Here is a 15,061-nt window from a genome sequence, read left to right as displayed (position 1 = left end):
GTAAAACTGCCCATAGTTTGCCAACTTAGTGCCAGCTTGTTCAGACTTGTGTCCATTTGTTGGGTGGTAAAGAGGGAAACTCACTTGCTTTCCCACCCATTTTCTGGGCGGCACGGTAGCACAGTGGTTAGCACTGCTACCTCACAGTGCCACGGACCTGGGTTCGATTCCCGGCTTGCGTTACTGCCTGTGCGGAGTCTGCACGTTCTCCCCGTGTCTGCGTGAGTTTCCTCCGGGTGCTCCAGTTTCCTCCCACAGTCCAAAGATGTGTGGGTTAGGTGGGTGGGCAATGCTAAATTGCCCCTTAGTTCAGGGGGACTAGCTAGGGTAAATATAGGGGTGGGTGAGATTGTGTCAGTGTGGGCTCGATGGGCCGAATGGCCCCCTTCTGCACTGCTTGATTCTATTTTCAACACTTGGTTGAGGTTTGCTCTTCCATCTCTATTGCCTTGTATTACTCCAGTCAGTAAATTGATTATTGCTGCTTTATATAATGCCAGTGTTAAAGGTCCTTCACGTTATATGTATTCCAGCACAATATGAAGTTAGGATTTGTTAAATTCTAACCCAGTTCAGATCAAACCCTCCCTACCTCTCAAAAGATTACAAGTTTTAATTTGCAAAATCTTATACAACGTGTGCCAAAATTTCAAAGTGCATGCCTTCTGACCTTTGAACTCTTCTGCAACAATTTCTGAACTACAGTTTTCAATTTGGTTGTGAAAGAAAGTGTTTAAAAAAATTTTTTTAGGGATCCCGATAACTGATCTAGAACAGTGCTTCCCAAACTTTCCCCCCCCTTGTGTCCCCCTCTTAATAGCTCAGACTTCTTGTGACTCCGGGTGGGTTGCGGGGAGGGGTTTATAACTTCAGCCCCTGAGCAGTGGGTGGGAAAGGACAGAAGTTCAACACGATGGGAATTGTTTGAACTGAAGGGGTTTTTTTTTTCAAGGTGTTTGAAATATTCTACTTTACCAATTCTTTTGCATTGTTGGCTTCTTTTCGTTACATTCAATGTCTCGGGATTTCTGAGTTAACTTTCCTTTTCAGAGCACTCTGCTCACTTTTTCCCCACTCAGGGTTATTGTTTTCGCTCCTTTCTCTGTTAAGAATTATGGGTAAGTGTCACTATTCCATGGTGTAAGATTTTTGATTTGGTTCATTTGGGAGCTATTGAGTGTTGTTAACATGCTAGTACAATTAAACAGGAGCAGGATAGCCATGTAACACATTCATTAATTTGGAATTGAGACATTTTGTGACTCTGTACTAATTTGATTCCAATATAGTTCACTGAAGCTAGCATCAACAAGGGTTAAAGTTTCTTGTTGGCATATATTTTTAAATACCTGACTTGTTCTTTTTTTTTGTCTAATCCGTAGGATGTGTGTTCCAACCAGTACAGTTCACTATAAGCTGAATCGACAGAGCAATGACCACTTTATAGCCAGCAGACAGTCATCTTTATGCCAGAGAATGGGAGTCATGGTTGCATTTGAGGCATTTGAAGATTTGGTTAAGTAAGTATTGTCCAAACCGAGAATATACAAGTGTTATCCATGAATGCTTCGGGCAGCACGTGGCACAGTGGTTAGCACTACTGCCTCACAGCACCAGGGACCCGGGTTCAATTCCCAGTTTGGGTGACTGTCCGTGCGGAGTTTGCACATTCTCTGCGTAGGTTTCCTCTGAAAAACATGCTGGTTAGGTGCATTGACTGTGCTAAATTCTCCCTCAGTGTACCCGAACAGGCGTAGGAGTGTGGCGACTAGGGGATTTTCTCAGTAACTTCATTGTAGTGTTAATGTAAACATACTCGTGACACTAATAAATTAATGTTAAACGACAGGTTTTTTAATATTCCTTCGCAGGTTGTGAGCATCATTGGCAAGGCCAGCATTTACTGCCCATCACTAATGCCCTTGCGAAGGTGGAGCTGAGCCACATTCGTAAAGCACTGCAGTTCCTATGCTGTAGGTGCATCTGCAGGGCTGTTAGGAAGGGAGTTTCAGGATTCTGATCTCAGCAATATAATTCCAAGTCAGATGGTGGGTGACTTGGAGAAAACTTGCATTTGTCCTGAATGGTGTTGAGCTTCTTGAGTGTTATTGGAGCTGCACCCACAGAGAGTATTCCAACACACTTCTGACTTGTGCCTTGTCGATGGTGGACAGGCTTTGTGGAGTCAGGAGGTGAGTTACTTGAACAGAGTTCCCAGCCTCTGACCTGCTCTTGCAGCCACTGTGTTTATATGGCTGGTCCGATTCAGTATCTGATCAATGGTAATTCACAGGATGTTGATCGTGGGGGATTCAGAGATGATAAATGCCATTGAATGTCAAGGGAAGATAGTTGTATTTTCTTGTTGGAGGTGGTCATTGTCTGGCACTTTAATGGTGTGAATATTACTTGCCACTTATCAGCCCAGACCAAGTATTTTCTCAATTTCTTTCAAAACTGGAAGGAATATTAGTTTTGATGGGCACCACTTGTGATTTTTCACTTGTTTCCAAATATGTCAACTCTGGGCACAAGGTAGTACTAGGCAACAGCTTCAGAGTTTTGAAACTCCAGAATTCCTGTATCTGGCCTCTGTTCTGTTTAAAGTGACTAGGGGCCTCCTTTCTGACTGTGACTTTAATATGTGTTCTCACCTTGACATTTCTGTATGATTCCACTGCCTTTCCTTCGTGGTTCATCTTTGCACATTCCAATCTTTCTCGTTTCAGTACAGAACCTATCCAGCAATGGCCACTCTCCTCATCTCTGTGTGGTCACCCTCGGTGTACCCAAGGTCCCATGCCTCGGACTACTTCCTTTCTTCATGTTCACAGTCATTCTTTGTAACATTACCTGTGGTAATTGAGTCAACATTTGCAACTTGTGTCAGGGGCTTGGACTGATAAATAGCAAGTAACATTCGCCCTTGCATCTGAAGCCATCCACATGCACCAGGTTGCTTGGCTGACACCATTGTGGATGAGCTGGAATTTACAGCAACTGAACATCAGGAGGAGCAATAGCACACACTGTGCCCTTACCTCCAGCTGCTCAGAGGCCAAACCAGATGATGTCCAATCTTTGTGTTTGTTTGGACTCTGAGTTTGACTTGTGCTGCAAATTTCACCATCCCATCCATTACTGTGACTCATGACTTGCACCTCAACAGATTGGCTGTTTCCACTTTTAGTTGAGCTCCATTGGTGCAGAAATTACAATTCTTTCATTACCTCTCGAGTTAATGCCTTCGCTGAGCTCTCCTCTCTGTACCATTCAGTTAAACTCCACTACTTGCATCCCATTCTCATGTTACATCTTCCTTACCCATCATCCTTCCTCACTGACCCCCATTGCCTACATGCCCTTGCTGCTTCCTACCTATGTGTCTTGCTCCTCTGTTGTACTCTAACCTTGTACACTTTAGTCTTCTAACCTTGGATTCCTTTGAATAATCTCTTCCCTCCCCTGGACTAATTTGAGAGTGAGTATTTTGGATGTCTAGAGGTTCACGTCCATGGTCCAAATAAATGCCTGCTGATACTTTCTGGAGAAGTTTGGTTGAGGTGTTACAGATTCCATGGACTATATGCCTGCATGCATCAGTGCCTTCGGAAGAGGAGAAATGCAAAGAAGTTTTTTAAAATGGATTTTTAAAAGTAAATGTATGAAAGCTAGTTTTTTGCTAAATTATTAACTAATAAATTACCCCTTAGTGTCAGGGGGATTAGCAGGGTAAATACGTGGGGTTATGGGGATAAGGCTTGGGTGGGATTGTTGTCGCGCAGGCTCGATGGGTTGAATGGCCTCCTTGTGCACTGTTGGGATTCTATGATTCTATTCTATGATTCTATTAGGAAATCGAATTTACATAACTATATTGGCAGATTACCTAGTCATTTTCATGGCTAGTGCATTCAAATTGAATGTCAGTAGTGGGACTTTATTCACTGTTTCCATACAGTGTTGTGAAAAATTAGCCCCGGCAATAATACCGATGAAAACACAATAAGTTCAGTGTATGTCTCAACAGCAGGCTCAAACTGACACTATAAATTATCCAATGCTTTTTATTGTCAGTCTGTCAACAGTTTGAATATTTGTACTTTTTAAAGAAACTTTGAAGAAGTGATTGCCTGCTTTGCTGACCCATTTCTGGATAGTCCACTGTTTTCCGAGACAAGGTCCACTTTCTTTGATCAGCAGGATGTTAAGGTGGGTATCGATCTCTTCACCTTATATGTGGAATTTCACATTTATAAACATGTACGCTGCTTTCTCCAGTTGATGCTTGTAGACTTTCAATGCAACACTTAATTTAAAAAATGGAAAGTGCACTAAGAAAATCCTAGGACAAAAAAAGCTAAAAAAAAGAGAGACAAAGAGAGGGTGCAGCAACTCAGGAAAGTTAAAGAACACCAAGTGTGGGATTTCAAAACTTGCACATTGCAAGAGAAAGGTAAGATGAGAAATTCTGAGGTCTGGATTAGGAGACTGTGATGAGAGAATGCAGACAGGAGCAAGGCCAGTTGGTATGCTGTCTAGGTTTGGATACCTTACTTTAGGAAGGATGTCCAGATCATGAGAAAGGTGCAGAAGAGATTCAATAAGATGATACCAAGGATGGATGGCTTTAGAGGAGATGGTGAAAACTGGAACCTTTTCAAGATGAAGATTTAAGAGGGATTTTTGGGGAGAAAAATAAACTGTTTCACTAGCTGTTGAATTGATGGGCTGGATTCTCTGACCTCACCCGCAACTGGGATTCTCCAGCCCCGCTGCAATGAATGGAGATTTGACTGAGAGTCTAACTCTTGCTGGCAGCGGCGGCGGGTTGGGAACAGCAGGAGAATTCCAGCCGCTAACTATTGAGCATAAATTTTAAGTTAATCTCCAAAAAAAAGGAAGAGTTTGAAGGATTTATTTTATGCATAAGGTTGTTAGGACGTGTTCCACAGAAATAGTAATGAAAACAAAATCCATAATGCTTTTTTAAAAAAAGATTTTAGATGAATATGTGGAAAATATGAAATTCAAAAGTGTGTAGGATAAGTAGAGTGGAATGGAAGTGATGGATATTCTTGAGTACAGGATGATGAATGAATGGGGGAGTAGTGCAGGGTAAGTTGCAGGCAGAGTGTTTTGGATGAGTTTGACAACATCAGAAAGTTGCAAAGTCTAGAGACAATGAAAGCTTGATTTCAGAAAGCTAGCACAGATGGGCTGAGTAGCCTCCTCCTGTGCTATCAAAATCTTTCGATTACAGAAAGAATGAGAAAGACAAGGTCAGAACTGTAATAAAAGCAAATTACTGCTGATCCTGAAACCAAAAGAGAAAATGTGGAAAATCTCAGCAGGTCTGGCAGCATCTCGAAGGAGAGAAAAGAGCTGATGTTTTGAGTCCAGATGACCCTTTGTCAAAGCTTTGTCAAAGAGTCATCTGGACTCGAAAGCTCAGAACTGTAATGACCAGAGCTGAATCAATGAAATGCAGATGGAGTAGGTCACCAACTAGAAGTGACTGAAACATTCACCTGCCTCAGAAAATACGGGGGTGGAATTTTACCCCTGTGGGATTTTATGGTGCCGCCAAAGTCGATGGACTTTTGAATGGCTCGCCTCATTTTATAGACACGACAGGGCCGTAAAACTCCACTCTCAGATTTTCAATGGACATATCTGAGAGACTTACTGCTTATCTCATCGGGCCTGAAAGTCCATTATCAATTATAATAAAAAGCATTTTTAAATGTTATTTGCTTAAACAGAGCTTGAAGGAGGAACCAATCCATATTCTGAATGTTGCTCTCAAAGAAGTCGATTGTGAGCAGGATGATGAACTAGTGCCTATCTTCAGCAAGTTCTGCCAGTCGAAGGTATCTGTAAAACCTACCTTTTAGATTTGACCCATGAAAGGTCATGTCTGTTGGTAGCATTCTCACCTCTTGAGTCAGAAGGCTTGTGTATCAAATCTCACTCCAGGAATAGACCCCGAGCACTGAGGGAGTGTTGCACTGAGAGGTGTAGTCTTTTGGACGAGATGTTAATCTGTCCTCTCGGATAGACGTAAAGGTCCCCACAGCCCTATTTTGAAGAAGAGCAGGGGAGTTATCCTGACCAATATTTAATCCCTCAATCAATGTCACAAAAGTAGATAACTGGTCATTATCATATTGTGGGATGGGAATTTGCTGTGTGCAAATTGGCTGCCACATTTCTTACATTGCAACAGTGACTACACTTCAAACAAAATGTATTTAATTGGCTGCAAAATGTTTTAGTGTCAGGTGGTGGTGAAAGGTGCTATATAAATGCAAGTTTTTCTTTTCACTATAGTTAGAAGTACTGCCTCATGGGAATTGTAGTTTTAGTTGCAGTTCATCGCAAGTGCTTTGAAAAGGCATAGTGTAATCAAAATCGGTTCATTTTCACATGAGAAAGGTCAAGGAATATAATTGATTTAAACTCATTTTTCTTGTGCCCTAACTTTCCTATCTCCACATCAATTGCATTTTGAATTACCTAATGCACTATCCATTGGCATATCTGGGTGCTCCAGTTTCCTCTCAAAGTCCGAAAGACGTGAATCAGCCATGCTAAATTCTCCCTCAGTGTATCTGAAAAGGCGCCGGAGTGTGGCAACTAGGGGATTTTCACAGTAACTTCATTGCAGTGTTAATATAAGCCTACTTGTGACTAATAAATAAATAAACTTTATGTAAACTTTAGAGCATTTACTATTTATTAATTAAAGTTATGAAATAGTAAAAGGTATTTTAGGACAGGAAACGGTGGCATCAGAAATATACCTTCCAATATTTAGTGAGGATTTAACCCATGCTCATTGCAAATTTTATACAGTAACGAAACCAAATTCCCGGTATGATCTAGAGCAGGCGACTCCTGAAAATATTATCTTTCTAATTTGATTTTGCCACAAAAAAAATCAAAGTCGTCAGCTGTTCCTTTTCCTTGCATTTACAGAGAGCATTTCTCTTTGACTACGGAATCAGACGAATCACCTTTCTTGTTGGACAAAAGGTGAGCTTTCTTAAATTGCTTCATTAGTTCTGAAGACTTTTACATCGAAGATTATTTACTGCAATTTTAAGTATCTGCAATGTGATCACTGAATTTAAAATTTTCTTCCCAATTCCTTTCTTTCACAGCGAGAATTTCCCAAATACTTCACCTTCAGGGCAGGAGCTGAGGTACATTAAACCATTTACCACAGATACAAGAATGATAAGTATTGCCTCTTTGAGTTGTTGTGGTAGTACACCTTTTGAAGCATTAAGAAAACTCCAAGGGTAGAATTTGCAGGATGGGCGCTTGCCGTCCTGTTCCTGCCAACCTTCAGAAGCCCACTGCCATTTCACGCTCAGCTGACTTCTCATTGGCAGTGGGAAGGACTTCTGTCTGCCCTTGGAAGGAGGTCACGCCTTGGAGAAGTGTTGGCCAATCCCATTGGCCAACAGCTGTCCAATCCGTTCAGCTGTACTGCAGGGCTTTTAAGGTGAGTGGCAGTCACGGGTTTCAGGACGTATCGCTAGCGGGTGGCCTCTGATTTGCCCACTCCGTCATCAAATCGGACAGTCATTGATCCGGGTGCCATTTTTAAAGGCTTTCCCAGTGTACAGCTAGAAAAGCAGGAAACCATCTTCGCCCAGGTGCATCTCCCCCCTCCCCCCACCACCGACACCACGCCCAGCATTCTGCCTGGCTTCTCCTGGCACCACCCTTGGCAACCTTCCTCGCGCCTGCTGGCATTACCCTGGCTCTACCCTCTCCCCCTGAACAGTGCACTCCCCTTTGAGCTCCATTGTGAGTACCACTCACCAGGTGCATACCTTCTGAGGCCAGTCGTGTTTCATACCGTTCTGATAGCCCGCCGCCGTGGATGGACTTTTGACACGGGGAATGATTCCAGTGTATGGGCCTGATAATTATATGTTAATTTATTATAATGAGGTCCCCGATGTTGCATGTTGGGAAATACAGCCTGTCACCGATGGGGGGATGGGACAACCGCTTCCTGCTTTGATGTCGATTGAAATGCAACTTTGGCCTTCTCATTATATTTTCCACTCCCGTTGTCGAACCTGCCCGACACAAACAGGAGCAGGAAATCCCTGGCCTTTACATTTAGCTGCATTTGACCTGTCATTCAATGAACATGCTGTGTTAAGCACAAACATATCTCTTCATTGTTGACTCAATCATCAATCCCAAAAGTGCTACTAATTTGAAAACATTTTTTTTTTAATTAAAAAATTTAATTTCACCCCATTCTCATTCCCTATCTCAGCTGAACAACAGAGACCAAGACAAATTACTTTGAATCTTAATCTTGAATGAATACAAGTACAGCATAACCAAATGAAGCTCCTCACAGGCGTTAAGTAATGAAAATGTTCCATGATTAAGCAGAATTGAGTTAAAACCTTTTTATAAAACAAACAGTCAGTGGCAAGCTGTTTGTTCCCAATTCAGATTGCCATTTTTTAAAAATAGAATGCTACAGTGCAGAAGGAGGCCATTTGGCCCATCGAGTCTGCACCAACCACAATCCCACCCAGGCCCATAACCCCATGCATTTACCCTAGCTAATCCCCCTGACACTAAGGGACAATTTAGCATGGCCAATCCACCGAACCCACACATCTTTGGACGGTGGGAGGAAACTGGAGCACCCGGAATGTGCAAACGCCACACAGACAGTGACCCAAGCCGGGAATCGAACCCGGGTTCCTGGCGCTTTGAGGCGGCAGTGCTAATCACTGTGCCATCATGCCACCTGTTGAGTTAGTGTGTGAGGCTACAGCTACAGATCGCCAGCTCCTGTTCTCTCTCCTTCATCTGGTTCAACCAAATTATAGTCTGCTTACCCCAAAACATTGCTCAGAGCAGAGACCGCCAGACCTACTCACTTCAGAACACACGCTATTAAGGTGTAAAAGAATTTGCTCCCACCCCCACCCCCACCCCCATCCCCGTGTCGTGCTTTCTGGCAGTGGAGGTGGCTCATTATTAGCCACCAATGGAATCTTCCGGCGTTTTGTTTGGCTCACCCGCCCTGCTGCTAGGGAACCCGTCATGGGGTGCGGTCATGTTCAATGGGACCGGAAAATCCCACCGGTCGGAATGGCCAGAAAATCATGCTGATTATTTTCATGGATAAACTTTCTGTTTCAGGTGGGGAACCAGAAAACGTGCATGTTTTGCTTACCGTGCATTTTGACAAGTTTCACTTCTTGTACAGAGAGATTTTCCTCATCATCTTTTCAGAAAGACAGAGTGGATAGGGTTTTCCTGTTGCCGGGGGGTTGGGGGGGCAGTGGGCTGGGGGAAAAGTGGAGGATGGGAAGTTTCCCAATGATGGCAGCACCAGATTCAGATCAGCCTACTGCCCAATGTAGGCTGGCAGCCAAATTCAAAAATTAAAGGCCCTGTTAATGCAGAGAGATTTTTCTCATCACCTTTCCAAGTGGGGCTGTCAAGAATAGAGAGCTGTCAGCCTTCTGAAGCCAGCAGCATCCTGCCATCCTTAATTGGACCAAAGGCCCAGAGGCAACCAATTTGGGAGGCCACCTCCAGGTAAATTGTTCCCTCGGTCTGGCTCCCACTGAATGTGGACTCAGAAGCCTCATCTGGTCCTGATGTCAAAGTCCCAAAATGTGTGGTAAAATTCTGCCCATGTACCTTTTTTTTAAAAACATGGTATGTAGGTAAACAAGTTAAATCCTAACTTAACGAAGCAAGAAGCCTCTCTAGAACATGTTAGTTAATATTGTTGCACTTGAAGGCTCAGTGGCTATATGATGTGGAGTTGCCGGCGTTGGACTCCGGTAGACTCACCTGATGAAGGAGCAGTGCTCCGAAAGCTCGTGCTACCAAATAAACCTCAGTGGATATATGCAGTGCACAGTGTGGTTCTGAGCAATACCGACCAACTTCTACCCCTAGTCTATGCTATGCTAGCTGATCTCAATTATGATGTTTCAATTGCTTTAAGTGGCCCAAACATGGAAAATTAGCCAAAGTTCCCACTTCTGTTTCTCTCCAGCAATACCTGCCGCAAAGTGGACATTTGCAGATGTCATATGACAATCGACTTCTGTGATTTAAAACCCACTCCACATGGTTAAACATCCTCAGGACCCTGGCCTCAGAATCAACCATGTCACTGTCCACCTTGACAAAGCATTCTATCATAATATTATAGTCACTCATCTCCAAGGGTTCTCTCACAACTAGATTGCCAATGAATCCTTTCTCACTGCGCAATACCCAAGATGGCCTGGAGTATAGTGTGCAGTTTTGGAGTCCTTATCTGAGGAAGGATGTCCTTGCTATAGAGGGAGTACAGCGAAGGTTTACCAGACTAATTCCTGGGATAGCAGGTCTGTCATATGAGGAGAGACTAAGTCGGTTAGGATTATATCCACTGGAGTTTAGAAGAGTGAGAGGGGATCTCATAGAAACGTACACAATTCTAACAGGGTTAGACAGGGTAGATTCAGAAAAAATGTTTCGGATGGTTGAGGAGTCTAGGACTAAGGGTCATAGTTTGAGGATAAGGAGTAAACCTTTTAGGACTGAGGCGAGGAGAAATTTCTTCACTCAGAGAGTGGTGAATGTGTGGAATTCACTACCACAGAAAGTAGTTGAGGCCAAAACGTTGTATGATTTCAAGAAGGAATTAAATATAGCTCTGGGGGCTAAAGGGATCAAGGGATATGGGGGGAAGGGGGGATCAGAATATTGAATTTGATGATCAGCCATGGTCATAATGAATGGCAGAGCAGGCTCGAACGGCCGAATGGCCTACTCCTGCTTCTAGTTTTTGTGTTTCACCTGAGGAACTAACACTTTTGTGATCTAGTGGCAGGACATTTATCTTAATAGAACTATAATGTCGCATAAACTTATAATTTGAAGAGGGGAGAAATAATTTTATTTATTTTTAAAAGTATATGATGTGTTTGTGCTTTAAAATCTCATTATCCAGTTTGCAGAGGATCATATTTATCGACATCTGGATCCAGCGCTGGCCTTTCAGCTGGAACTCAACCGAATGCAGAACTTTGACCTCACTGCTGTTCCCTGCGGTAATCACAAGATGCACCTGTACCTAGGTGCTGCCAAGGTGAAGAAGGGGGCAGAGGTCACTGACTACAGATTCTTTGTCCGAGCAATAGTACGACATCCTGACCTCATCACTAAGGTGAGAATCCGAGGGATTGTGGAGCATTTGTGTACAACCTTTTGATTGCAACCAAAGACATGGTTCAGTTTAGCAAAAACTAGTATTATGGACATGCCACACCAAAAACTGAGTCCAATTCAGTCAGAATTTGGGATGGAAGAAAGAAAGTGATTGCAACATAAGGCTTGAGCAAGAAAAAGCTATTCGATGCATCTGACTTGCTGTTTCTGAAGCCCAAGTGGAAAGTCTTATTTTAATCAGTAACTGAATCCAGGGTTATGGGGATAAGGTGGGAAAGTGGAGTTGAGGATTATCATATCATATCAGATTGGTCATGAGCTCACTGAATGCCGGAGCAGAGTCGATGGACCAAATGGCCTACTTCCGTTCCTACGGTCTTAAAATCTACCCTATCATGAGTTCTACCTCATATATTTAATCTCTTGAGAAAAGGTTTTGTTCATGCACTCACAGATTCCTAAAGGTAATCAGAATAACTAAGAATATTAAAACTTTCCCTCATCTTCACTCTTTATAACCATGGACTGTTGTCAACCTTGCCCATCACAAGGACTATGATGTCCACCAGAGTATTTCATCATTTCCCTCTATACTTACCTTTATAATCTCCAATCCCATTCGCAGGTATAAAACTGACGTTGTTTTATGTGTAGAGTTTGTAAACTGGGTAATTAAACAGATGTGGAGAAGAAAGTTATACAGGATAACACATAGAGCAAAGTTTTCCTCCCCCCTTGTGGCAGAGGCTGTAAAATGCAGCGAATCATTGAAAAGCCCATTGACTTCAGCCAGACTGGAAAATCCCACTGGTTGGAAGGGTGGTAAAATTCCATCCATGGTATTGGAACCAATAACATTTCTATTAAAAGACATTGAAGATATTTATTTTTCTTTCTTCTCTACGATGGGTTAAAGGAATGTTTTTGAGGCAGTAGTTATAGAATAATGGCAGTGTATAATACAATATCCGAGATGGTTACAAAATAGCATCCTCCATTATAATCGAAGGTTGGAATGAGGAGATTGTCCTCTGAGGAGAGATTGAATAGTCTAGGCCTAAGTTCCTTAGAGTTTAAAAGAATGAGAGGTGATTTGATTGAAACCTATATTCTCAAGATACATGGCAGGGTAGATGCCAGATTTCCCTTGGCTGAAAAATCTAGAACACGGGGTCACAATTTCAGAATAAGAGTCGGCCATTTATGACTTGAGATTAGGGGAAATTTCTTAACTCGGGATTCTGGTCCCTTGGAATTCTCTGCCCCAGAGAGCTGAGGGTGTTCAGTTATTGAGTATATTCGAGACTAAATCGCTAGATCTTTGAATACTAAGGGAATCATAGAAGATAAGGATGGTGCGAGAAGGAGGAGCTGAGAGAGAAGATCAGTCAAGAATGACAGAGCAGGTGTGAAGGGCTGAATATCCAACTGCTGCCCTATTTCTGACATGATAAAGGTGAACGGGGGAGATGGAATCCAGGGCTCCACTGGACTTGACATTACGAAGAAACATTAACATTGGAATGAAAATTAATTCATGGAGTGGAATTTTCCGGCCCTTCCTGCTGGCAGGATCTTCTGGTCCTGCTAAAGATGAACCCCCGTGGCGAGTTCCCTGGCAGCGCGGCCAGCAAGCAACATAAATGGCCATTAACTTGGGTGGGATTGGGAGATGGTGCCAGCGGCCAATAGTGAGCCACCTCCTTCGCCATAAAACTTGCCGCAGGGGTGGGATCTCAAAAAATCCAAACCTTAAGAGTAAATTCTAAGTTACCAGCATTTTTTCTCCTGTACATTATCACTAATATATCTAATTAACACACATGGTATTACCTTTCCACAGGGAACACAAGATGGCAGTGATAGCAGTAGGCTTCTCCTTCATTATTATTACTCATTAGGCTACTGAATATTTTTTTGAGATATGAATTGGTAAGAACTTCCCTTAAACTAAATATCAAAAACTTTTTAAAGCTTTCTCTCAAGGGAGCATTTTAGCCAGGGAAGGGAAAGTCATGACAGGACCATACCTCTTTGAGGTGAACTTAGATTACTACTCCAAAGATATGCGGGTTAAGTTGATTGGCCATGATATATTGCCCCTTAGTGTCAGGAGGACTAGGAGGGTAAATATGTGGGGTTACAGGGATAGGACCTGGCTGGGATTGTTGTCGATGCAGGCTCGAATGGGCTGAATGGCCTCTTTCTGCACTGTAGGGATTCTATGATACTCCAAAGATGTGCAGGTTAAGTTGATTGGCCATGATAAATTGTCCCTTAGTGTCAGGGGGACGAGGAGGGTAAATATGTGGGGTTACGGGGGTAGGGTCTGGGTGGAATTTTGTCATTGCAGGCTCGATGGGCCAAATGTCGTCCCCCTACACTGTAGATTGCATGATTCAATGTACTTGTAGAGGCCTCGGAAAGCAGTTGTCAAGTAGGGAAGCATGGTTAAAAATAAGATTCTGACTCTGAAAAACATTACAACAAAATTAAACCGATTTATTCTGGAACTCAGTGATTTCAATCTTGTGTGCTGTACATTTTGTAGGAAGCCTCCTTTGAATTTCTCCAGAATGAGGGGGAGCGACTGCTGCTTGAGGCCATGGATGAACTAGAGGTGGCTTTTAATAAACAGACTGTACACACTGACTGCAACCATATCTTCCTCAACTTCGTGCCAACTGTGATAATGGACCCGTCCAAGGTCTGGAAAGTTCTGATTTCTTGTTTTCTGGATTATTAGTTCAACAATGTTAATCAAGTCATTGCTCATGCATTCACTTTCTATCATTTAAAAACAAAGAAAAATGGTAGAAGCAAGCAAATATTTTACTTTTGACCCAATTGTGGGGAATTTCTATGATACACATTACTAATGCATGCCATTATGTATAAAATGAAAAACTCCTTTGGACCTGTGGAGAATTGCTTAAAACATATCAAAGAAATAGCTACTTAAAATTCATTGTGCCTTCTTCCAGAATTTGCTTTTCCTAATTATCTGGGGTCGGTGTAATAATATTGCAATACTATATTTTTATTAATGACTTAGAGGAGGGGGCTGAAGGGTGGATCAGTAAATTTGCTGATGATACCAAGATTGGTGGAGTAGTGGATGAGGTGGAGGGCTGTTGTAGGCTGCAAAGAGACATAGATAGGATGCAAAGCTGGGCTGAAAAATGGCAAATGGAGTTTAACCCTGATAAATGTGAGGTGATTCATTTTGGTAGGACTAATTTAAATGTGGATTACAGGGTCAAAGGTAGGGTTCTGAAGACTGTGGAGGAACAGAGAGATCTTGGGGCCCATATCCACAGATCTCTAAAGGTTGCCACTCAAGTGGATAGAGCTGTGAAGAAGGCCTATGGTGTGTTAGCTTTTAGTAACAGGGGGTTGGAGTTTAAGAGCCGTGGGGTTATGCTGCAACTGTACAGGACCTTGGTGAGACCACATTTGGAATATTGTGTGCAGTTCTGGTCACCTCACTATAAGAAGGATGTGGAAGCGCTGGAAAGAGTGCAGAGGAGATTTACCAGGATGCTGCCTGGTTTGGAGGGTAGGTCTTATGAGGAAAGGTTGAGGGAGCTAGGGCTGTTCTCTCTGAAGCGGAGGAGGCTGAGGGGAGACTTAATAGAAGTTTATAAAATGATGAAGGGAATAGATAGAGTGAACGTTCAAAGACTATTTCCTCGGGTGGATGGAGCTATTACAAGGGGGCACAACTATAGGGTCCGTGGTGGGAGATATAGGAAGGATATCAGAGGTAGGTTCTTTACGCAGAGAGTGGTTGGGGTGTGGAATGGACTGCCTGCAGTGATAGTGGAGTCAGACA

The 15,061-nt window shown here is 42.8% G+C and overlaps 1 protein-coding gene across 4 annotated transcripts in view; it reads left to right on the top strand.

Moving 5' to 3' along the window:
* The window catches only part of acacb (acetyl-CoA carboxylase beta), a 137,958-nt gene that overhangs the window by 79,998 nt on the left and 42,899 nt on the right, over positions 1-15,061 (top strand). For all 4 annotated transcript variants that reach the window (XM_078227283.1, XM_078227284.1, XM_078227282.1 and 1 more), the window contains 7 exons: positions 1,383-1,520; positions 4,113-4,212; positions 5,766-5,873; positions 6,982-7,038; positions 7,167-7,208; positions 11,009-11,224; positions 13,778-13,933. In XM_078227283.1, coding sequence (XP_078083409.1) covers positions 1,383-1,520; positions 4,113-4,212; positions 5,766-5,873; positions 6,982-7,038; positions 7,167-7,208; positions 11,009-11,224; positions 13,778-13,933 — 817 coding nt within the window. The remainder of the gene's footprint in view (positions 1-1,382; positions 1,521-4,112; positions 4,213-5,765; positions 5,874-6,981; positions 7,039-7,166; positions 7,209-11,008; positions 11,225-13,777; positions 13,934-15,061) is intronic.

The sequence above is a fragment of the Mustelus asterias genome, chromosome 13 (assembly GCF_964213995.1).
Source record: "Mustelus asterias chromosome 13, sMusAst1.hap1.1, whole genome shotgun sequence".
Taxonomy (NCBI): Eukaryota; Metazoa; Chordata; class Chondrichthyes; order Carcharhiniformes; family Triakidae; genus Mustelus; species Mustelus asterias.
The sequence above is the reverse complement of the archived record's forward strand: the minus strand, read 5'-3'. Positions and strand labels throughout refer to the sequence as shown.